Consider the following 25322-nt stretch of genomic DNA (forward strand, 5'->3'; position numbering starts at 1 on the left):
TCAGAGAACTTAAAATATGAGGAATTGATGGAGAGTTAGGAGTCACAGGGAATTGATGGGGACTGGGGGAGTCAGAGAAGATTTTCCTGAGGAAATAACACTTTTACTAAGATCCGAGGGGTGAATTGGATTGACCAGGTGAGTAGAGGAGGGAAGAGTGTTCCGGGCACAGGGGGGAAAGCATATGCAAAGGCCCTGTGGTAGGCAAGAGCATGACAAGTACAATGGCCAGGAAAATGGCAGCAGGGAGCTCAGAGATTCAGACTACCAAAGCCTTTTGGCTTACATAGCTCACCCAACCCCAGTAAGGCACCAGAATATAAGAAGTGCTGATTGATGCTTGTTGATCTTCTTTCTTATAGATATCCCCATTGATGGGAAGTGGAATTGCTGGTCAAATTGGTCTTCATGCTCTGGAAGACGTAAGACAAGACAAAGGCAGTGTAACAATCCACCTCCTCAAAATGGGGGTAGCCCCTGTTCAGGCCCTGCTTCAGAAACACTTGACTGCTCCTAGCAGATGATACAGCAGTGGGCTACATACAGTGAGAGCCCTGAGCCCTCAAGAACTCAGGCCAGCTCAGCCCTACACCAGTTGCCACCTGGAGTTCATGCAAGGGCAAAAGGCAGTGCCATGCAAGCTGTTTAAAATAAAGATGTTAGCTTGTAAAATGCAAGTTGATTTAAATAAATACTGAGTTAAAGGCTTAAGCATCTTTGTAATCCTCACCTTACTCACTCTACAATTTTATTTCACTCATATTGACTACCAGCCAGGAATTGTGTTGGAAGTTGTTCACATTTCAGTTCCACTCTCTAGCCGTGACTGGTATAAATAGGTGCTTAATAATGAATCAATGAATAAATATTAATGCATTCTTTCCTTGATGAGTACAAGGTCTTGTTCAATAATAATGGTAGTTTCTGTTTATTGGATAACTACTATGTGTCAGCCATGGATTCTGTGTATTAATCCCTTCCATCCTCATGACAACCTTATAAGGTAGATGCTAGAACAGCTGGGGGGAACTGAGGCTTAGAGCACTTAAGCAATTTGTCCACTGTTACACAGTTAGAAAGCAGCAGACCTGGGCTACAAAGTCAGGCTCTAGAGTTTTAAATTCTTAACTATGATGCTCTCTTACCTCTCAGTAAATGAGTATCTGATTAACAAAGAATTTTTCATGAAATAAAATGCAGCAGAAATTACTGTGTGTGTGTGTGCGTGTGCGTGTGTGTGTGATTGACAAATCTCCAGCCCCTCCCTTCTGAGGAGAGAGGATCCTGATTCCCCAGCTCACTTTGATGCTGAGCATAGGAAGGGTGTGGTTGTGCATGTTGGAAGCAGGAGTTCTGGGGCAGAGTGGAATTGTTGTGCTTAATAAAGGAGTGGCAAGGTGGGTTCCCAGGGAAGATCCTGAGCTGGAGACAAGAGCCAGGGAAACTGATCCCTGAAGGAGAGAAAGTTGAAAAAGAAGAGAAGATCATGGTGGCTGGAAGAGGAAACACGTGAAAGAGAATTTTAAGTTGATGGCTGTGGGGTAATGTGCAAGGTAAACTGTTCCCTACCTCCCCCATGAAACTGTCTGTACATTCTACTTTGCTCATTTATGCTCTTGTGCAAATACCATTTTGGGGGGAGGGCGGAAGGCTTGAAGAAGAGAATAAGAAGACAATTTTTCTCTGGGCTACCAGAAATAAAATTTTAATTTTCTAGATTGTCAAGTGAGCATTTAAGCTTTATTTCTCTCATTCATTCAATCGTATTAAAACATCCTGTAAGATTTTCTTTGGTCTTGGGCCCCTCCTGTCTGATTTAAGTACTTCAGGTGAATTTGTTGAAATAAAGTTGGTGGGGTAAAAAGCAATTGGTTAAAGGTGAATTGGTTCATCCTGTTGATTCAACCCACAGATTTTCAGCCAAATCATCTGCTTGGAGTTTACCACTGGGTTTGACGCTGGGGCCTGAGACCTTAACATGACACCAAGCTTTGTTTACTGGCACACAGCAATCTCACCCAACCAGCTATCTGGAATTGGGTCCATAGAACAGCCATCAGAAGGAGCTGCTATTGTACTTCTAGGGGTTCTTCCAGCAAGTATGGTGATCCTGCCTGCCTTCCTGCATCCCCATGGCCCCTGCAATTCAGCTGATGGGTCTGGGCCCTTGTTTGGTTTATTATTATTGCTTTGCCGTCTGCTGTTATTTCAACAGGATAATCCAATAATGTTTTATCTCTTTCATTGTACTGAAGCCGTATAATTTTCTTGAGTTATAATCTATCTTCTTTTAAGATTCCCCTGAGACAGGGAAGAGCGATTCTGTCTTTGGTTGATGGGAGGCTCCCATGAAGTTGACACTAGCATGTTGAAGCGAGCGCTGCCAAATTAAATTCTGAATCTCAATCACAGCCACTGTTTCTAATGGGAAATTTGAGTTGATTATGGAGATGACAGCCCAGGTTCACATTTATTGCATTTAGCAGAAATTGTTTATCCTATTAAATACGGTCTTGAAGGAGAGACAATTGAATTTTGGAGCACTGGTGAATACCCGGGTGACGGCCAGGCATCGCTAAACTGTGTAATAATTATATTCTTATTTGTGGGCTAAACTTCCCCACGTGGCTCTTTCTGCAAACAAATGCATTTTGGAGGAGGCTGAAACACAATGTAAGAATTAAACAAAATAAATGCAAACCGTGCTTTTGGAAAATCTTGGCAACTATGGCTTTCACTGGTGTACCAGTGAAGGAGCTGCAGTATTCGAGGGGCAGAGTCCAGGCAGGGCAGTTTGGCTGTGGTCCTGGAAGCTTGAACACAGCACAAGATGCCTGGATGTGGGAGATTTTTGCATCCCAGAGCATAAATCTTTGAAATGCTTTTAGCTTCATGTGCTTAATGTCCAGGTGGGAGGCTTTCCATGTGACCTTGGACTAATAACATAATTTCTATGGGAATAATAATTATTATAATTAGTTTAACAATAGTAATAATAATAATAGCTGCCAATTATAGAGTGCTTCCCAGTTTATGAAGTCTTTTAACCTACATTATCTTATTTAATCTTCATCTGAATTTCATAGGGTAGATATTAATACAATCATTGGATGACAGGTAGAGAAAGCTTCAAATGGAAACTCAATCCTTATGACTAATGAGTCAACTATAGAAGTCAGGATGGGATACAGAGGTCAGGAGAAAGAGCACTTGCTGGCAGAGAATCCAGATAGAAGGAAAAGTCATCTCTGTCTTAAAGAAGAGGACTCTGGCCTGCTCCCAGGTACTTATAAAAAAAAGTCCTCAGGAGAAAGTGGGCCTGGCACAGAAAGCCCTTGGGGACATCAGCCTGGCATCCCTCAGGACCTTCATGATCTGCACCTTGGTGGAAAAACATACTGGCCATAGGATCTTGCACGCAGCAGCCCCACCACTCACCCTCCTGTTGAAGCCAGTTCCTCACTCATCCTCCAGGTCTCAGCTGTCTCTTCTTTCCTACAGCCTTCCTTGCCACCATTACGTTAAGAGAGAGATGTCTACTCTCTCTGTTTTCATTTCACTCTGTACTTCCACCATCACAATAGAGGTAAGTCTGAAAGTCTGAAAATGGAGATAATATTTTGTTTTACAGATTGAAGATGTCCTTAATGACATCGTGTCTACCCACCAATGTTTCTAGACTTTGCAGACATTGTATAATTTACTTGTTGCTTATTCTATCTCAAATATAGCATCCATGAAAGAGGGACAGTGTCTGCTGTGCTAATATATCCCAACTTCTAAGTTTAGTGACTGGCACAAGTAGACCATCAATAAATAATTGGGTAATTAATGAATTAGTGAAAGGAATGAGTAGGGCCTAGGGAAGAACTTTCTCATGCTGGTGAGAACCTTTAGTGAATTTGCGGTACATGATAGTGGCATCATGAGAGCAGGGGTAGAGCAACCCCTAGGGTAGGGGCAACCCACGTAGTAGTGAAGAATAGGCACCTTCAACTGGCTTTGTGGGCAGCAGTGCAAGAGCAAAGTGAAATAAAAGGGAAGAAAAAACAGCTGATGTCATGAAGGGAGTGATAATACCTGTTTGGAGGTGGTATTGTTGACACCTCCTGGGGACAGCCAGGAATCCCCAAGGAAGCTTTGCCAAGGAAGGGAACAAAAACTCTGCAATTATTGGTGGAGTAAACCTGAGAAGCACATTTACAGGTTAATGAGAAAACCAAGGCTCAAGAGATTTTAAAAGGCCTACTACTACGTGGCAGAGGTAGGAAAGAGGAACTTAAAAAAATCATCTTCCCACATTCTGCTTCACCCTCAGTGTTCTCATCTCTACATTAGTTTTAAACCTAGAATGGCCACAAAAAACCTAATGGCAACACATTAGCATAGTGCATGTTAGGTCTTTGAGATTCCCTGTTTATTGAATGTTGGCATGAAATCAGATCTTTCTATATTGTGTTTTCCTCTTTGAGTTACCATTCTTAAATGTTAGGCCAGATTCCAATAGTGAGGTATTCAGAAACTCAGGGATCTGTTTATAGAGATAATGGGGGGTGTTGTCACAACCTCTTAGGCAAAACTGGAAGGACAGCATAGAGAGAGGCCAAATAGCATAGTGCTTAGAAGCCAGACTGCTGACATTTGAAGCCTGGCTCTGTGACTTACTACCTTGTGGCCTTATACAAGTTATGTACCTGTCTGTGTCTCCATTTCCTCATCTGTAAGATGGGGATGGTGGCAGTGTCAGCCTCCTGGGGTTTTGTAAACATTATGTGAATTACTGCATTTAGGAAAGCACCCTGAACCTAGTAAGCATTCCACAATTAGCTATGTCGTTACTATCATCATTTCCAGGGATTTTCAAAACATCAACAAGAACCACAGGTTGGTTATTTTTTAAGTCATTTAAAACTGCTTTAAAGACATTTCAGTGTAAAACCCACTATATCATACAAGAACAAAAAGACATAAAATAGCTTAGCTCCTAGGGAATGTCTTAATAAAGGACATGGAGGGTTTTTATATCTCAAGCTCTGGGTTATTAAGAAAAAATGTATCAGCATAATAACTAATATTTGCCGAGGGCATTACCAGTTACAAAGAACTTTCACATACCTAATCCAGCTTAATCCTCTCAATGCCTGCAACAGGAAGGATTCATTATCTGCCTTTGACAGGTGATGAGACAGAGCCTCGGAGAACCTGAGTGATTTGCCCAAGACCACACAGCTTGAAAGCAGCAGAGCTTAGTCCAAGAGCTGCAGCCTCTGTCCTCATGTCTCCCACAACAGCAGAGGCAGATCCAGCTTCATCCGTAGAGCAAATACCCACCTGGCTGCTTACATAGAAGGGGCAGAGAAAGGCCCTTGGTCTGACAGCCCTGCAGTGGAGAAACTGAGCAGGTTTGGAAGGCTTTGCAATAGACAGACAGGTGTAACACCCAACGCCATTACTTCCTAGCTGTGTGCCTTGAATCAAGTCACTTTTCCTTTCTTGGCCTCAGTGTCCTCATCAGAAAATGAGGCTGTTAATCTTCAGGGCACAACTCTGAGGATTAACATTCTTGGATGCTGAACAAAACAGTCTTGCCTAACTTCTGCCTCTTTTTACCCTGCCTAGCATCTGTCTCTTTGAGTATGTGGATATATTTTACAAAAAGAAAAACGAAAAGAAATGGTGATTGCATTTGCAGTGGGAATTCTCGGAGGATTGTCAAAGGGAGTCAAGTGGCTAGTCTGACATTCACCTCTGTGTAGCAGGCCGTGCCGGAGCCTGGGCACTCCCATTATCGCTATTGGCTGCATCCACCAGTTATCTCAAGTCTACACCTTGCAACCCCAGGTGTTCCTTCATCCATCATTGGCCATTGTTTGTATCCACTCCTCCTTCCCTCACCACCTCCTGCCAGATGACTCCTTGTTAATAAGCCAGTTTGCTCACATCCTGAAAATTATCTGATTCTGGCCCCTTTTATCCCAAACACCGCCCATCCATCAAATGCTTGCTCCACATGCTTGCTTAGGAAAATGGGAATGTGGGAGGGAGACAAATCATAGATAAAACTTCTTAGCTGCTTATCTCTAAAGAAATAGAATGGATAAATAGATCTGTCAGACATGTATCATGCCACTGGTCAGCAGAGTCCATTTATTAAAAACAGGTTAGGACGGGAGGATTTATCTCACATTTTAAGCTGTTAATATAGAAGGAAAACATATTTTCCTTTATCTCTCCCAGGGGAAATTCTAAGGCCATGAATGAGGAATTTTTAACTCGATTTGATGGACTTCCCTTCACTAAGGTGAGAAAGGTGGGCTGTCTCTTGAATTTGTGCAGCTTTCAGGAATGACGTGGGCTCGGCTGTCCTCTGACATACCAAGAAGGTTGCAGGACTCAGGAGTCCTGTGAAAGTGTCTTTCATTAGGTTTCCCCTCATGAGTTTCTGCAGGCTAGACACAAAAACCATTCTAGAGTCTTTACCTCCAGCGCAGAGAAACCAGAGACAACAGCAGCCAACAAACTTTCTCTGGAAAATTCCTATGTACCAAGTATGATGCTAGGTGCTAGGGCTTCAACGGTAAATAGGATTCCCCACTTGCCCTGCAAGAAGTCACTGGGTGGGGTAGACACACAACTAGGCTATAGGGATGGAGCATGGAAAAATGCTAGAATACAGAGCTATGTGAGGGAGGAGGGCCTGATGAAGTGTGGGGTAATGGAAGGGGTCAAGGTTGGTTTTCTGGATGAACGGACACCTAACCTATGCCCAGGAAAGTGCTGGTGAGTGGCTAGAAGATGGGAGCTGAGAAGTGGCAGTGGGGTAGTTCTTCTAGGAGTAGTATGTGCAAAAGCTGGAGGCAATAAAAGGCCTGACCTATTTGGGGAACTAAATTGGAAATAGTTCTCTTTTTTTTTTAGAGAGTCTCCCTCTGTTGCCCAGGCTGGAGTGCAGTGGCGTGATCTAGGCTCACTGCAACCTCTGTCTCCTGGGTTCAAGCGATTCTCCTGCCTCAGCCTCCCGAGTAGCTGGGATTATAAGCGCCCGCCGCCACATGCAGCCGATTTTCATATTTTTAGTAGAGACAGGGTTTCACCATGTTGGCCAGGTTGGTCTTGAACTCCTGACCTCAAGTGATCCGCCCGCCTCAGCCTCCCAAAGTGCTGGGATTATAGGCATGAGCCACCGCGCGTGGCAGAAATAGTTCTTTAATTCAATAAACATTTACTGCACCCCTACTAAGGCTAAATACTATTTGGTACTGGGGAATCTAACCGTGAAAAGGCTTGCTTAATAATGGGGGGAGTCATACTGTCTTAGTCGTTTCAGACTGCTATAGAAGAATACAATAGACTGGATGGCTTAACAGACATTTATTTCTCACAGTTCTGGAGGCTGGCAAGTCCAAGAGCAAGGTGCCAGCCCATTCAGTGTCTGATGAGTCACTCTTTCTGATTTGCAGACCACTATCTTCCTGTATCCTCACATGGCAGATTGCAGAGAGAAGCAAGCTCTCTGGTGTCTCTCCTTATAAGGGCACTAATCCCATCAAGAGGACTCCATCTTCATGACCTAAGCACTCCCAGAGGCCCCACTTCCTAATACCATCCCATTAGGGATTAGGATTTCAACATAGGAATTTGGGGGTACACAAACATGCAGCCCTTAACATATGAGAAGAAAAAAAGAACAAATAAACAAATCTATAATGTCAGGTAACGGTAATTCTGTATGAGAAAAATCAATGAAAATTGTGAGCCTCTTTACATAGGGTGCACAGAGAATGTCTTTGCAGAGGTGACGCTTGAGCAAAGACTTGAATGAAATGAGGAAGTGAGCTGTGGATGAGCTCATTTAGATGGTGAACATCTCAGGCAGAGAGGACAGCAGGTGCAAAGGTCCTGAGGAGGGGAGGGCCTGGTGTGCATGAGGAATGGCAAAAGGGCCTGCATGGCTGGAGGAGCATGATTGAGGGAAGAACTGAAGGGAAGGACATGAGAGGGAGCCAAGGGCTCGTCACACAGAGCTTTGTTCCTCATGTCAGGGACAATAGATTTCTCGCACAATTGGCTCATTAAGTCTGAACAGAGATAAAGGTGGAGGGGTACATCAGCCTAAGAGATGTGCTTTATGAATCCAGTTTCAAATCCGTGGCCTTTATAACAACAGCTGTGGGCTTGCTGAAAGCCCAAGAGTACCCCAGGGTAATCAGAAAAGGGGCTGTCTGTGGGAATCTCCCTGGGACCAAGAACTGGCTCCCCTCAGGAAAGGCCCAGTGACCAAACTGGAATTCCAAACTCAGTCATCTCCAGCCTGACAAATTCCAGCACCATTACCCAAAGAGCTGAGCAAAAATTGCCCCACACTCTATCTCCTGGTTTTCCAGCTCTGTCACTTTGCACATTTCCCCTGCACAATCGTGCCCCTCTTTCTGCTTTCTTTGATGCTCCAACTCTCATTGTGTCTGAGATTCTGCTGGCCATGTCCTGGCTGCCTGCCCTGCTCCCACAGCTGGTTATCCCCCACAGGTCCCTGGGCTTCCTGCTGCCTGGTACCTATTGCCATTGTTCACAGCTCTCCTTTACCAGGCTGCATTCTTCCAGGGATGGGACCATGTCTGATCCATTTCTGAACCTCCAGCACCCAGCATGGGGCCTGCACAAGAGATCTCCAGAGAGTATTTTGCCCATTTCTGATGTGAAGGAGTGGCACCATAAATTTTCTTCATGCCTTTCCTCTAATCCGTATCACATCACCTTCCTCTCATGGCACTCAGTGGCTTCACTTTGCCATCTCTCATTTCTGCAATGTGGCTTTTGAAGCCTACCCTTTCTCTCTGTCCATTTTCTTCACCCTAAAGGCATATAGTTCAGAAGAGATTCATTGAGTGCTGAACTCTTTAGATCTTCCTTTCTCACAAAGAAAAAAAAAAAAAAGAAAAAACCCTCTCCTTATTGCTTTTTATTCTGTCATTAATTTACTTTTCAAAAGACACCTTGTCAAGCTGAAGATTATATCTTTAAACCATGTATTTACACCCACTACCTATAAAACCTTAGATTATAGACCTTCTTAAAAGACCTAAGGGAAAATGCATTGGATGAGTTTTATGCTTTTTGCTTTGTGAGAGCCAGTCATTCTTGAAGAGGGAAAGCTGCTGATGTAATAAAGGGTTGCTATGCTTGAAACTGCCACTGTATTTTAATTTGTAAAGCTTCTGGGGATGTAGCAGCCTCAGAGGAGTGGGACAGATGCTGGCTTGGGTTCTCTGGCTCAGAAGACAGGAAGACAGCATTGCTCAGCCGGTGGTTTTGGCTCACAGATGATCCAGGCAATTACTTAATCTCAAAGTTCTCATCTTTTGCCCAGATTACTACACTTACCTTCTGATAAGCCTCCCTGCCTCTGGTTTCTTCCCCTCCCCTGTGCCCCACACACTATTCTCCAAATCCCTCCACCAGCAGACAAGAGCAAAGGGTGGGTGGAGGAAATGGAAGCGTGTGTTTGATGTGACGCATTCAAACCCTGGCCTGCTCTGTGACCCATGAGGCTCAACCTTGCTGAGATTCAGTTTCTTGGCTGCACAATAGGACATAGAAAACAAACCTTAAGAGATCTTGCATAAGACTAGTTAAAATAGCACAAATAACTTTACTGTCCCTGCCTTTTTGTTTTGTCACAGACCCCATTCCCCATGCAGGTATAATGATTCCTCCACTCTCAGGAGCCTCAACCTTGGCTGCACTTGGAATCACCTGAGGAACTTTTAAAACTAAGGATGTCAGGCCGGGCGCAGTGGCTCAAGTCTGTAATCCCAGCACTTTGGGAGGCCGAGGCGGGTGGATCACCTGAGGTCAGGAGTTCGAGACTAGCCTGACCAATATGGCGAAACCTCATCTCTACTAAAAATACAAAAATTAGCTGGGCATGGTGGCGTGCACCTGTAGTCCAAGCTACTGAGGAGGCTGAGTCAGGAGAATCGCTTGAACCCCAAAGGCAGAGGTTGCAGTGAGCCAAGATTGTGCCATTGCACTCCAGCCTGGAGACTCTGTCTCAAAACAAACAGACAAACAAAAAAACCCCAAAAAACTACGGATGTCTGGTCCCTACACCCAGTGATTAAGATTTAATTTGTTTCGGGTGCAGCCTGTAGACATCAGGGTTTTGAAAACTGCTCAGGTGATTGTAACATAGAACCAAGTTTAAGAACCACTGTTTTTTTAGGTCAAGATCAAACGTTCTCTTTAAAGTGCCCACGTGGCCTGGCATATTTGGCCCTTTGTCACTTTCTAGCATGTAACTGCCACTACTCAGTAAATAATGAATGTAGGTTAATTATTAATGTAAGTTAAAAAGTAAAAAGCAAATTAATGACAGGATGAAAAGCAATAAGAGAGTTTTTTTTCTTCTTTCAGGTAGAAGATCTAAAGAGTTCAGAAATTAACTTCTAAATCACATTCTTTAATTAATAAGAGTCTTAATAATGATGACGATAAGCATGAGGGTAATAATGTCCTGTATGACAGGCATGGTGCCGAGTGTTTTATATGCCTTATTTTATTTACATGCATTATTTTCCCCACTCCCCTTTCCTGACACATACGCACCTGCACGCACCCCCAAATGTCTTTCTCACTTTCAGACTTTGTCTCATGCTGAATTTCTGTCTGAGAGATCTCCTCCCAGTTTGCCTAGTTGAAAAGTCCTTCAGGGCCTGGGGCAATCCCCATGCCATCCACAATATACACACTAATGGAAAGGTAAATCTCTCTCCCACCTGGCCTCCTTCAGCACTTACTTTGTGTGCTACATATTTTAGCATTAACTCAACAATTAATTTCCCTAAAACCTCCTCTAGTTGTTTCATGTACATAATTCTTATTCTGACTTTAACAAGATTGAGGACTCTGGAATGACTTGAAGCATCAATGTATATGTTAGTCACCAGACATTTCTTGAGTACCTACTATACACTAGGATTGTAGATTTGGCTTTCAAGGAGCTCAAAATCTAATAGGGGAAACTGATGGATAAACAGAAAATTCAGTGCTACCTAACATGTTCTCTATTTGAGGCATGACTGGAGGGCTGTGGGATTCTGAGGCTGGCTGGTGTGATTGGCATCCCCTAGAGATGGATCAGAGAAGGCGGATTGATCGTCACTAGTTGGCCTTTTCAAATCCACTCTCCACTCTGGGAGGCTGACCAATGTGTACCTCATCTATGAACTGACTCTTCAATTCATTCACTTATTTAATCACAGCTACTTACTAAGTCCCTGCTACATTTAAGGCACAAGCCTGACCTCCGGGGCTACAGTGCTAAACAAAAGAAGCCTGACTTCTGCCCTCAAGATTATTATCTCTTAGGAAGAGATAGGTCTTACATAGTCACAGGAGATGTGGGATTAAATATATATGCTACGTTCTGAACATTTGTGTCCCTTCAAAATTCATATGTTGAAATTCTAACCCCAAAGTGATGGCATGAGGAGGTGGGAAATTTGGGAAGTGACTAGGTCATGAGAATGGAGCCCTAATGAATGGGATTAGTGCCCTTAAAGAAGGGACCTAAGAGACTGCCTAGCCCCTTCTGCCATGTAAGGACACAGCAGTAAGACAGTCCTGTAAAAACTAAGAAGTGGGCCCTCACCAGACACTGAATCTGCCTTGATCTTGGACTTCCCAGCCTCCAGAACTGTGAGAAATAAATTTCTGTTGTTGATAAGCCACCTAGTTTATGGCTTTTTGTTATAGCAGCCCAAATAGACTAAGATAATATAATTACTAGTTGTGAAAATTGCAATGTAGGAAAAGAAGTGTTTCATGAGAAAATAATCAGGAGAAACGTCACATTTGTGGTAAGAAATTAAGGGAACTAGAGAGATTAATTGAATTAATAAATGAGTTCAAATGAAGGCAAATTGAAATAACCCAAGTCAATTTTTAGTATTTTTCTCATTATTTCAGAGTGTCTGATTACCCTACCAATTAATAATGTTTCTATGAATGAACAAATTGTTATCAAAGAACTAAGAGAATTTTCATCCTACTTTGTTTTATTGGGCGTTGATTGTTTCAGGTGTCTGCTTGTTTTGTCTCTAACATCCTGTAAGTTCTCCCTGGTCATGGATTGAGTTTTCTCAGTTTTCTATTTTACTTTATTTTTTTGATGATCCAAAGTGCTGTAAGTAGGACAGAGCTTCTAGTTAACAGTTAACATCCAGTTGCTGAATAAAATGATTGAGTTTTGTAAGTAATAGAATAGTTGGCTGTAGATAGCAAAACCTAGTCTTAGGCCTGGAAGCTGGCAGAACAAAGAAAAAAGTGTGCTGATTTGCATCTTCTCTTAGTTGAAAGAAGTCTTTATCCAATAGTCAGTGCAGGGGTCGACATCCACAGCATCTGGTCCAGCCTGTGTCCAGAGGCCCTCAGCAAGACTGCGTCTGTACTTTCCGCCCTGGACACGAGGCCCCTCCATTCTGAGGTGCTGGATTGTCACACTCTCTTCTCCTTTCCTGGATGCCTGCTCTGCACACAGACCAGGAGCTCCAGCAACTCCAGCTCCCATCTGCTTTGGCTCCTGCAGAGGAAATTTCCCGGGGAGGAGGAGGTTAGCATATGGCTAAGAAGGAAGGGCCTGTCTGGTGACGAACAGGGAGGGGTGTGTGGGACCCTTGGGAGAGGGACTGGCCTCCCCTCCTCTGGTCGACTGCAGCTTGTTGGAGGTACGTACAGATAAGGTACATAGGGTCTTTGCTCCTTTGTTAGTCCAGATGTAGCAAAGGCAGTTTCACTGCAGAGACCATGGCAGTCAGGCTTTTAATTGCCCCTGGGGGCTCTGTCCAGGGAGTTGCAGAGCTGCTACTGAGGAGGGAAGGCCATCCTGTTGCCTGAGAGTGGTCTGCAATCCCCCTTGGGGAAATGCCTTCAGGTAGCCAACCAAGACCTCTGTGCTCACTGCCTTGCACTTAATTTGAAACTCTGGATGGAGTGAGAAGAGGCCACTGGGAGCCCATCTCATTAAATTGGAATCCGCAGTTCCATGGAAGATGGATAGCGGAGGGAGGCAGGAGGTGTGCTCCCTTGGAAGAATGACACAGAGTCACTGGAGGGTGTGAAGAGAGGGGAGCACCGCCCTGCTGGGGAGTCAGAGAAAAGGTTTGGCCAGACACCTCCCTGGAGAGGATTGCTAAGCTTTTGTATGAGGATCTGCAAATCAAACCCCCTTAGATTCTGGCAATGGAGCTGCAGAGGGTGACAGGTTCTCTGCACAGAGCATCTGAACACATGCACTGACCATGGACTATCTGGAAATCTAGCTCAGAGAATTACCTAGCGTGGGGCTCCGCCTGAGTTTTGGATGCTATCATATGAGAAGGATGGACTAATCCAGTGGTTTTTTTCAATGTTTATTTTTTTCATCACAATTTCATTTTTCCTAAATGAAATCTTACATGGACCCCCAACCTCTAAGTCAGATGAAAGTGGAGCTGCTCTATTTGAAGCTGGATGTCTGTCAGGCTCGCCCTCCTCTGCTGGGGCAGCTCTGAGACCTCAGGGCTCCTCAGATCACAGTGTGACTATCATTGGATTGGATTATCTCCAAGTTCCTTCCAGCTCTGTAATTATACTCCCTGATGGGGCAGCCACAGCAAGGCTCTCTGTCTCTTTCTCCCACCTCTGTGCCTCAGTCTCCATAGGCAAAGGTTTACTGGGAAAATTCCCAGGGACTGTAATGGGCCTCCATGGAATTTGACTGCCCTGCCTCAGACTTCCTTGCCAGCCCAGTCTCCATCAGGCTGAAAGTTCAGAATGACAGCCCCAAGGCCACCTGATGTCCACACCTTGTTTGGAACCAGGTTGATGGAGCGCCATGAGCTGCCTGCAATGAATTGCACTGCCTGCAATGAATTGCACTGCCTGCAACTGAATGCAGGAGGAATGGGACCTTGGGAGCAGCCCTCTGTCTCCTCTCTCCCTGCAGATCATTACATAATGCCCACACCTTCTCTGATACCCACCATGTGTGCAGGTGTCTCAGCCTGCCTGCCACTGAGCCTGGCACTGGACCATGGAGAGGCACATCTGGGTAGCCCACACTCCCCCTTCTTCCTGTCTCTATGCTATGTGGACAGGGATCCTAGCAAGTCACTGGTTCTGAGGCCCTTGGAGTGCTATAATTAAATTACTCTGGCAAGGCTCACATCTGTTCCTTTAAGCCAGGCCAGATTGATAACCATGAACTGGTACATACCCCACTTTCCACTCCCCAAAATGATACTTACTGAAGTTGTCTCAGACCCTCTGCTCTCATTCCCCAAATTTCCTCACTCTTAGGATGTGACTCAGTAGGGTGTAATGTTTAAGAGATTGGGTCCCGGGTCCAAATCCTGTCTCTTTCATTACCCAGCTAGGTGACCTTGAGCAAATTATCCAACCTTCCTTCTGCCCTGTTTTCCTCATCTGTAAATTGGGACTCATAATAGCATTTATGTCATAAGGTTCTTGGGAAAATAAATGAGTTCATACACATGCAGCTCTAACGGCTGTTACTAATAAGGCTTAGTTATTTTTTCTGTTCATTGATCTTTGGTCCCCTTGGGAATGCTGCCTGGCCAATGGGAAAATGGCGGCTACAACCCAGTCCATACCCTGCTTGGGAAGTCAGGAAAGCCCTGGGCCCTTGAGCTCGGCTGTATCAATCCAGAGTAGTTTTCTTTTTCTCTCCCAATTCACCCACCTACCAAGCAATGCCTTTTTTCCGATTCACACAAGGAAGCTGGAATCTGCAGTTCCATGGAAGATGGAACTGGCCCCGGGAGTTGGTCTCCTTGGTTTGTATTCTCTGCATGCTCCTTCATAAGGTCTTTGGCTTTCACTCACCCTCTTGGCTTACCTCTTTCAGCATACCTCCCGCAGGACACAGGCAGCTCATGGAACCCAGATTCTATCCCCTTTTGCCAGCAAAGGAGGAATTTGAACAAGTAACAACCCAGAACAATTCTCTACCAATGAAACATCCCACATGAAGCTGTCTCTTTTGCTTATTAAAATAGAGCCTACCACAAGTGTTAACTAGCTTAATCCTCAACACAACCTTTAAGGAAGGTTCCAATATAATCTCATTTTACAGGGTATGCCCAGATGGAAATTGGCAGCTTAGAAATATATGTAACTAACCTGCACAGTGTGCACATGTACCCTAAAACTTAAAGTATAATAAAAAATTAAGAAAAAAAAAAAAAGAAAAGAAAAAAAAAGAAAACCAAATCCCCCAACTTCTCTATAAGTAAAGACATACTCATCCGTGAAAAAAACAAAACAAAACAAAACAAAAAAGAAATTAAAGACCTGGGCTGAATGTGGTGGCTCATGCCTGTAATCCCAGGACCTTGGGAGGCTGAGGCGGGCAGATCACTTGAGACTAGGAGTTCGAGACCAGCTTGGCCAACATGGCGAAAACCCATCTCCAGTAAAAATACAAAAATTAGCCAGGCATGGTGGTGCATGCCTGTAGTCCTAGCTACTCAGGGTGGGGGCAGGGCGGGCTGAGGTGGGAGAATCGCTTGAACCCGGGAGGAGGAGGTTGCAATGAGCTGAGATCATGCCATTCCACTCCAGCCTGGGTGACAGAGTAAGACTTCATCTCAAAAGAAAAACAAAAACAAAAAACTAAAGATCGGTTTGGTACCTGAGCTATGCTGTCCTGCCTCCTACTTAGAACTACTCTCCCGATGAGGAAATAATAACTCAACATCATCTGATTTTAAAACCAGGTCTACTGCATGAAGATCCCCTTGAATCCTAAAGAAATTGGTATTTGTAGTTTGAAGCTTAAAATATTTAAATTCAATTTTGCATTTAAAGATTTTAAGCTTCAAACTACCAACTGCTCACCATGTTGCTATCCCTTGTTTAGGTCAGAGACTCAGAGATTCTGGGGGTAGGAAGGACCTTGAGGCTGTCTTGCCCAACCATCCCTTGGAAGAATGAATCTCTTCTAACTCCCTGAAAAGTGGTCATCTATCCCCCTCCCTCACTCTTACTGCAGTACACGCAGAAGAAAGTCCTCCCTCATTAAGCCCTAATCCCTTTGCTATAGCTTCTCTCCTTTAGTCCTACAACCTAATCTCAGTGGCCATAGAATACAAGTTCCATGTCCTCCCACATGGCGGTTTATGTGGGACTTGTCCTTTCTGAGTCTTTCTTCTTCATGCCAAAAATTCCCAATCTTTCCAGATCTTCTTAATACATAGGTTTGAGCCTTCCCACTTCTCTGGATTGCCAGCTTTGCTTTGTCAGTATCTGGTGAAGTGTGGCACCAAGAACAAAGATCTTGGTATGCCAGAGAAGAATCTTATCCTGGGCTCTTGACTTTTGTTAACCCATCTTTCACTGTGGGGCTGTCTGTATCAGGCTCCCACTGAGTGAACTGGGACTAATGGTTGGGCTGTTTCTTTCACATGGCCATTGAGCCACATGGATTCAGCCCCCTCCACCCTGTGCTTCAACTCTTTGTTTTCTGGAGTCAATTGTAATACCTTGGATTTCCCATCCAGACTTCTTTGTTTTTCCCTTTGTGTTTTCTTCATTGCAATAGCCAATTTAGGTTAATGTATACATTGATTAGGTAGTCCATATATTTTGCCATCATTTTATGTACCATACAAACAGTTTCATATGCCTGAAAAAGTGGGAGCTCAGGAATTGGAACATGCATACTCTTGGGGCTAAAAGGGAACATAGATGAGAAAGCTAAGCCCCAGAAAGAAGTGAACAATTAGTGTCTCACAGTGACTTAGTAAAGTATCTGGGATTCACATCCAAGTCCCCAGACTTCTTCATTTTTAAGCAATGGACTTTTAATGCTTGTTTGGTAACTTTCTTCCCTGGTACCAGTTGGTTCATGTTGCAGTTATCTGCATTTAAGCCTTCCTTGCCCAAACCTTGTTTTTAGTCATAACTTCTTACACTATAATGACAACTACCTATCTCTTTTAGTGAGTTTAATTGTGTTTCCTCAAAAGATATGTTCAAGGCAAACCCTTGTTACCTGTCAACATGACCTTATTTGGAAATAAGATCTTTGCAGATGAAATCACATTAAAATGAGGTCATGCTGGATTAGGGTGGTCTCAAACCCAATGACTGGTGGTTCTTATAAGAAGAGAAACAGAGGTATAGAGGGAAGAATGCCACACGAAGACAGAGGCAGAGACTGGAGCGATGCATCTATAAGCCGAGAAATGCCAAGGATTGCTGACAACCATCAAAAGATAGGAGAGGGACATGGACCACATACTCCCTCAGTCTCTGGCAGGAACCAACCTAGCCAACACACCTGACTTTGGACTTCTAGCTTCCAGAAGTCTGAAACAATACACTTCTGTTGTTATAAGCCACCTAATTTGTGATGATTTGTTATGGTAGCCCTAGAAAACTAGTTTATTCTTCCAGAAATGAATCCTGTTGTCCATATACATCTTGGCGAAAAAGAGTTCTCATCTGAGAAAAGGTCTTGATGGCAAGGACAAAGCACAAGAACCACTAAATGTGATGGGTGAGTAACAGAACTCTCAAGGGTGGCTCCTGGGTAGTGGCTAGGAGAGCTCCAAAAGGAGGGGCTGGGAACCCCAAAAGTCCTTTCTGCACTGGCCCCTTTGAGCTGGGCCAGGCTGGAACTGGGTGGGGATGCACGGACCTTACCTTCTGTCTGTGTTTGCTCACAGGCAGCACCCAAGCTACCCAGGCGGCACTGGCACCTGCAGCTGGTGCCCTCGAGGATGGGCACCCCATTGTTGAAGCAGGGCCCACATCGGCAGGCATTGAATTCCATCAGATACTGGTCCAAGGCGCGGCGCAGGTTCTGGCGCTTGGCCTCCAGAGGCCCCAGGCTTGTGTGCCGCAGCACCTCGTGGATAGGCTGCATCTGTGGGCACAGAAAGAACACAGGGCCCCTCCCTGGGCTCTATCTACCTTCCCAGAGCCCAAGAACCGGCCACCAAGCTTCTGGAAGGCCTGATACATGCCAGGCACAGACACAGACACCCAATTTATCCCACCACCTTGGATCCTCACAGCCATTCTGTGACATAGGTATTAAACTCCTCAGCTCCTAGCAGAAGAAAGGGAGGCTCAGTGTTTAAGTGACTGGCTCAGAATCACACAAATATTAAGAAATAATAATGAAGATCAGGTTTAGAGAGGGGCAGTTAAAAGTCCCAGGCCACACAGCTAGGACGTGAGACACATTTACTTAGCTTTTACCATATGACAGGCCTTTCCCCTATATCATCTCCCTTAATCCTCACAATAATCCTGGAGCAATGTGTGCATTCCTCACAAGAATCACCTACTTAACTCTGAAACCTGCGCACTCCCAATCCCAAGTGAGCTTAGAAGTTATTTGTGCCAACTCATCTGCCCTCTCCACCACGTTTAGGAAGCAGGAAAAGTGTGTGTTTTAAATGTCAGCCTTCAATGCAGGAATTAATAAAATCCTTGACAGGTAGTGTTGTTGTCATTGCTGAGCAATTTCCCTAATGGTGTAACTGTGGCAGCTACATGTGGCTGGGTGGGAGTTATTTACAACTGATGCAACCCATTCCAGGCATGACCGTAGTTCAGGGTTTCTCAACTTCGGCACTATTGCGTATCAAGTTGGATAATTCTTTACTGGCAGGAGTGGGCTGTCCTTGTATTGTAGGCTGTTTAGCAGAGTCTCTGGCCTCTACCCACTACATGCCAGCAGCCCCCTTCCAGTTGTGAAAACCAAGACTGTCTCCTGACATTGCCAAATATTCCTTGGGGGAAACAATTGCCTAGACTGAGAAGTAGTAGATGAAGCACAAGGAGCATTGAATCTGGAGCCAGAAAACCTGGCTTCAAACCCCAGCTACCCGGCTTCCAACTGTGTGATCTTTGGCACATGACACACGGAGCCTCCTTCCTCATCTGTAAAGGGAGAACAGTCATAGCACACTCCAGGATTATTGTGAGGATTAAGGGAGATGATATAGGGGAAAGAACTGTCACATGGTAAAAGCTAAGTAAATGTGACTCACTTTCTAGCTATGTGGCCTAACTGCCCCTGTCTAAGTCTGATCCTCATTATCTAGAAAATGGGAATAATACTTAATTCCCAGATTTCTTATGAGGATCTAAAGAAGTACTGAATGTGAGATACTACTGTACAAGGGAAAAATGACAAAAAATAAAGCACCATTTTTGTTAGTTGTATGTGATAATAGTAAAAAAAAAAAGAAACCCATGTTTTCAAATTGCATGCACATGTGGTTATCTTCAGCATGCTTATAATGTTATACATGTTAATACATTCATAAAAGGAAGGCACTTCTCCAGATCTCTCATTTTAAGGAGAGGAACCTGAGGCCCCCAAAGGGGAAGTGATTTGCCAAGGTCACAGAGCAAGTCAGCAGTAGGACTGTGCCAGAGCAAGTCAGCAGTAGGACTGTGCCAGAGCAAGTCAGCAGTAGGACTGAGCCACATTACGGTAGTCGCACTTCCCTGGAAACAGAAGTCAACTGAGGGCACTGGCAATAGCTTTGACTGAGTTCCTGGAAATGTGTACAGAAAGACCTGTGGCAAACAGACTTCGGCCTGTGGTCAGGGGTTGCGCTTGAGGTCAGCAGGCAGGTAATATCAGGACTGGTAGGGTCCCCAGCCAAGGGGAGAAAACCGCTTACTGGAAGTTCAGAGAATTCAGTCCCATTGTTAGGAAGTCAGCGTAGAATAGGCTGCCCTGTTGGCCTTCTCAAAGATGACTCTTAGTTCCAGGGAAAGCCAGGACCATTGAGCAATTTCTCTTTGACTTTCCAGTCGGGCTCTGCACCCAGTTCCCCACCTCAGATCTCTCCCTCCCAGGAACCACAGGAAGACAGGAAGCCCTCCATAGGGTGGACTGGTGGAGTTAAAAGAGGAGAGAGAGGTGGAGAAAAGGGATCTTGGGACGTTAGAGCTTGAAAAGGTATTGGCAATGATCTTGTTCCCGTTTTGCAGATGAGAAAAAAGACTCAGAGGTCAAATGATACAATATAGCAACACAAGATAAGGCATAATAATATATCACACAACACAACATAACAAAATAACATAACACAAACGTAACATAACAGGACTCCTACATTCACAAACTCTAAGTACTTGCTATAAATAAGCACTGCTGAACTCTGGGGGATATGCAAGTGAATAACATGCTGTTTCCACTCTGAACATCAGGCTCCAAATAACCCCTACCTGGTCCCCTTGTCTGTAATCTCTCTCTTCTTCAAATCACCCTTTATTTCCTTGTGAGCATTCTCTTTTTAAAACACAGTGCTAGCTGTGTTACTTCCCTGCTATAAAGCCTGCCCGTGGCTTAATGCATTGAGTCCGAACTTCTCAGGGGGCAACATGAGTTGTGAAGAGACTGAGGATGTTAGTGTCAGTCAAACATGACTCAAGTTGGACTCTATCATTTGCCAATTTTGAGATATTGTGCTGAACCTGTTTCTTCAACTGACATTTACCAAGTAACTTCTGATCTCCTGAGTCTTGTGAAATATCTCTATGTGATAGAGCAGGAAACTGAGGCTCAGTGAGGGAAGTAACTTGTCAAAGGTCACACATTGAAAAAGCAGCTGAGCTATGACCTAAATTATGTCTTTCTCCTCCCTCTCACCCAATCCTGCCAAAGCCTGGGCTCTTTCCCAAAAGACTGTAGTGGTCTTCTCCAAATGATGACCCTGAGTCTTCCCAGGGAAGTTTTTCTCAAGGCAACCACCAAGTTCACCTCTTGCCTATGAAAGTTTATGTATTACTCCTGATATCAATTTTACAGTTTTTGCTCAAATCACTAATAGCTTGATGATATCAATTTTCAAACCTTATGTGAATTACAGTTGCATGAAAATGGTCTCTTACTTATTGAAGAAGAAACGAAATCAAGGTTGATCCATCTGACCTGTTTCTTCACAGAAACCAGGGTGTTAGAATAGACTTCTAGGTTTAACTGTAGGCATATGTTTTAAGAGGAGGACTATATCCATATCTGGGATTTTAAATCTATGTAGAAAAATAGGCAAGGGTGGGGAGAAAATGGATGAGAAAATGATGATCTTTTGCTTCAAAGTCTGAAATGCAGTCTCTTAAATGGACTACACCACATATGGACAGAAATAGTTTGGCAACTGCTAGAACAATCACTTCCTTTGTGGTTAAAATAGAGTTTTTCACACTTTGTGAGGTTAAGCATTTAAGGCAGGGTTTCTCAATTTTGGCAGTATTGACACTTGAGGCCAGATATTTCTTTGCTGTGGGGTCTGTTCTGTGCATAGAAGGATGTTTAGCAGCATCCCAGGCCTCTGTCTCCTGGATGCCAGTAACACCTCCTTGCCCCACTGTGGGTGGTGACAAAAACATCAAAAACATCTCCAGACATTGCCGTATTTCCTCTGTGGAGGAAAACTGCCCCTAGTAGCTGAGAGCCACTGCTTTAACGGAGGTGCTAGGATAGAGAGAAGTGAGAACTGGATACGAAGTCCAAAGGTCTGAAATCCAAGCCTTGCCACTTCTGAGCTATATGACCTCAAATATTTTCACTTGATTTTTCAGAGCCTGTTTCCTAATCTTTTTAATGGGAGGGAATAGTATCTATGACAGAGGTTCCTCTAATGGAGAGATGAGATAACTTTGGAGCATGGTAGCAAATTGCAGCCTGGGTCCAAGTCCAACCCACAGCTTATTTTTGTATGGCCTTTGAGCCAGGAATGACTTTTATATTTTTAAAGGGATTTGATGAAGAAGAGAAAGAAGAACTAATACTACTACTTTGTGTATTATAGATTGTATGTGTCCCACAAAGCCTGAAATATTTACTATCTGACCTTTTACAGAAAAAGTTTGCCACCCCCTAATTTAGCCCATGTGATTTTTGAAGTCTTTTATGTATACATAAAAATCATGATTTGCCTAATGTGACCTAATGCTGAGGAACTTCTGGGATGAGCAGTGTAAAACTACGCACTGACCAGATCATCAGTTTCTGATCCCAGCTGTCCCGTGGCCTGGGTCTGAAGTCATGCACTCCCTGGAGTCAGGCACAAGCAAGGCCACTAGTTCAGTGTGCCATTACATTTAATCTTGCTCTTTGATGGGCTCATAATAAAAAATATGAAATGATCTGGTCTGCTTCACTTTCATTCCTCATGGACGTAGAGTTTCTTCAACTGCGAAAAGACTTACCTCAAAATCGATAACAACAGGATTATACTTTAATGACCTCCCCCAGGAACGGTATGTAATGGTGCTCCTGTTCTGTGCCAAGCCACCGCTCCAGCCAGAACTGCCACCTCGCACCCGAGAAATAATGTCTTCCACAGCCATGGCCTTCCTGGCCGTTTCTGCCATCAAGAGGATAAACTGCATTAACTCATTTCCCCAAAAGCCCAAAGACTGGTTGACAAACCCCACTAATGAGATTTGGAAGAAAGTTTACATGTTTTCCTTAGATGTTTACCATTCTTCTACTCTTCTTGGTTAGCTAGCAGGACAAGGCAGAAGGGAAGGACCAAGACTCAGAAATAGACCCATCCTCTGGAGTGGAGAAATACTGAGAGGACAGCCCAGACCACATGGAGGATAAGGGGAACAGGAAATGGGTGGTCATTCATTTATTCATTCATTCACTCATTCATTCTTACGTCAAATATTTACTCAGTGCCTGCTATATGCCAAATAGGTTCAATCAAATATTATAGGTGCTATAGGTACAACAGATGTTACTATAGGACTCAATGTGGGCACAGTGAAAGAAACTAGTTAGCTATACAGTAGGAGGTGTGGGAGGCTGTCAGAAAGAAAGGTGAGTTGTCTACAAAGGTTAGTGAATATTTGCCAGGTAAATGAAGAGAGGATAGAAAGAGAGAAGAAACAATTTGACTTAAGGCCCTGAGGTATAGGTAACATAATGCAATAGGAATAACTTGAACCTGATTAATATCTATTCCACCCACTGCATTATAAACTTCTTCATCATCCCTGTATCCTCTGTGTCTCCCACTTGGGGAAAAAAACTCAATACCTGTTTGATGAATGGATGAGTAAATGAACACATGAACACCCCAACTGACTTGTTCAGGAAATGCCATAAAATATTCCTGTACAATCCCTCTCTAATAATTATTCTTTGAGCTTGGACTCGGTACCATATTCTCTCTCAACAGCCTTATTTCCTCCCTCTGAACTGTAATATGATGGGTCTTCATTCAAACAGCCCATTTTCCAGATTCCTTTCATTCTAGTTCTTACTTGGACCTTTGTCTAACCCTTGAAATCTAGGAGGGTGCCCCGTATAAAGGTAGGTATTTCTAAGGTGATTTTAAGCCCATGGTAGATTCAAAATAAAGCCACTGCAGGTCATTGTTTTGGGGTATTTAGCATCTATGCAGTCTGATCATTGACTAAAATGCAATCAACTGGGAAAAAAAATAGCTTCCATGTCCCAGTGTGTGTCCAAAGGAAAGCCTGGCTTCTCTTTTTGGGAGATCTATTACTAAACACTTGCCAGTTTTGCCACCTCCAAATTTTTTACAATGGTCTCCTGATAAACCTCCACCAACATTTATTTTGTCTTCATATTGAATGCCCAAGGAGCCTCCAAAACATGTCGTGATATCTCTGCTGGTAATACCTGCAACAGGGAGACAGAGAAACACAAAATGCTGAGTTATTAAAAGACACATGACATGGTACAACTATGTCAGAGTAGTAAAAGCTAGCTTCAGCTTTGGAGTCCAAAAGGCCTGGGTTGAAAGCCCGGTTCTTTAATCCAATTTCAGTTTTCTCTTCTGCATGGTTCCAACCAAAATAATTCTTGAAATGAGAAGAGATATGTGTTGCACATACTAGTTGGTAAAAAATGCTAGCACTCTTTCCTTTGACCATTCTTTATTGAGCCACCTTGAGGCAATAATTCTATCTCATCCTTCTGCATTTGCCCCCATGCCTACCTCAGTGCCTGGCCCATGATGGGCACCATTACCCTGAACTTTTGCACATATTTGTCCCTACTCTAAATGCCCCTCCTCCTCCCTTTCCATCATCTTTCCAAAGGCTACTCAAGCTTCCATTCAAATGTCATTTACTCCATGAACTATTTTTAGATCTGAATAATTCCCTCTTTTTTCAGAGCTACCGATGTTCTCTGTGCCTGAATGATCATCTTCATCACAATTCTTTTTGTCCAGGTCCTCTTTGCGCCCCAGAGAGGCCAAAGTCTTGCTAGAAGATGGATGGATCACCATGGAAAGTTTACCTGCCCTTCACACTCCGTAAAGACTGTCAGGCCCACGTTAGCCATCTCTGTATTTGTCTACATCTGAGGACCCACTGAGGAACCTGCATTTTGTAGATGAGGAAAATAATTCTCAAAGCAGTAAAGCCACATTGCTATGTAAATAAACAGAGCTGGGTTTCCAACCCTAGGTATGCCTGGCAAGATAAAACTAGATAAATAGACTGGAGGAATATTGCCCATGCTACAGAGTTCAACCTTTTCGGTAGCTAAAGGAGTCTTCTGGAAGTTGTAAATGGGAGTTTGTATTTTGAGACATGATTCCTTTAAACTACAACTATAAAAAATAATTATTTCCAGTCATACTGTTATTCTATCAACCATAAAGGAAAAATAATTTAGACCTGTCATTCAGTTGAGCTAAAGATTAGATTCACTATTTTCAAGGGAGTATTGAGCATCAAAGTTTATTTGCCTGTGTCCCCATTAAACAGCAAACTCTGTGACGTCAAGGACTTGCGTCTAATTCACCATTGTCTTGTTAGTGTACCAATGTGGTGTGTGCCGTGTTCAGTAAGTACTTTCAGAATAAATGATTGATGAATGAAAAAAATGAGTAAATAAATGAATGCCCTGAGTCTTTTGGTAAGGGTTTCTGATGGAAGGAAACTTAGAAGTCATAAGTCCTAAATTCAAATTCCAGTCACTAACACCCTGTATGATCCTAGGAAAGGCCCATGATCCCACTGGGCCTCCATTTCCCATTTATGAAAAGAAGAGGTTGTCATCTCCAAGACCCCTTTCAGCTGCAGCCCTCTGTGCCTCTTTGGATATCAGTTTCTGAGTCACTCCTGAGCTGAAAGTGCTTGGGGAAAGTGATGCTCTGAGCACCGGCACTCAGCACTGAGCAAAGGGCTTCTTCTGCCATTTCCATTCAAACACTTTTAATTTTTAATGCATTACTAATTGGGGGAAGATTTAGCATATTTAATTGTTTTGATTAAAAAATGCTTCAACAGTGATAAACAAA

General features: G+C 43.7%; 2 protein-coding genes across 3 annotated transcripts in view; one reads left to right on the forward strand and one right to left on the reverse strand.

The window, feature by feature from the left end:
• C8B (complement C8 beta chain) overlaps nt 1-711 on the forward strand; it is a 36880-nt gene extending 36169 nt beyond the window's left edge. For both annotated transcript variants that reach the window (XM_009458732.5, XM_024346075.3), the window contains one exon: nt 363-711. In XM_009458732.5, the coding sequence (XP_009457007.3) occupies nt 363-517 (155 nt within the window). In that variant the 3' untranslated portion in view covers nt 518-711. The remainder of the gene's footprint in view (nt 1-362) is intronic.
• An 11327-nt stretch (nt 712-12038) lies between these two features.
• C8A (complement C8 alpha chain) overlaps nt 12039-25322 on the reverse strand; it is a 64690-nt gene continuing 51406 nt past the window's right edge. The window contains exons 8-11 of the mRNA XM_024346072.3: nt 23564-23689; nt 22243-22400; nt 17707-17929; nt 12039-12580 (exon numbers count right to left, since the gene is read on the reverse strand). Coding sequence (XP_024201840.2) covers nt 12429-12580; nt 17707-17929; nt 22243-22400; nt 23564-23689 — 659 coding nt within the window. The 3' untranslated portion in view covers nt 12039-12428. The remainder of the gene's footprint in view (nt 12581-17706; nt 17930-22242; nt 22401-23563; nt 23690-25322) is intronic.

This window comes from Pan troglodytes, chromosome 1 (assembly GCF_028858775.2).
Source record: "Pan troglodytes isolate AG18354 chromosome 1, NHGRI_mPanTro3-v2.0_pri, whole genome shotgun sequence".
Lineage (NCBI taxonomy): Eukaryota > Metazoa > Chordata > Mammalia > Primates > Hominidae > Pan > Pan troglodytes.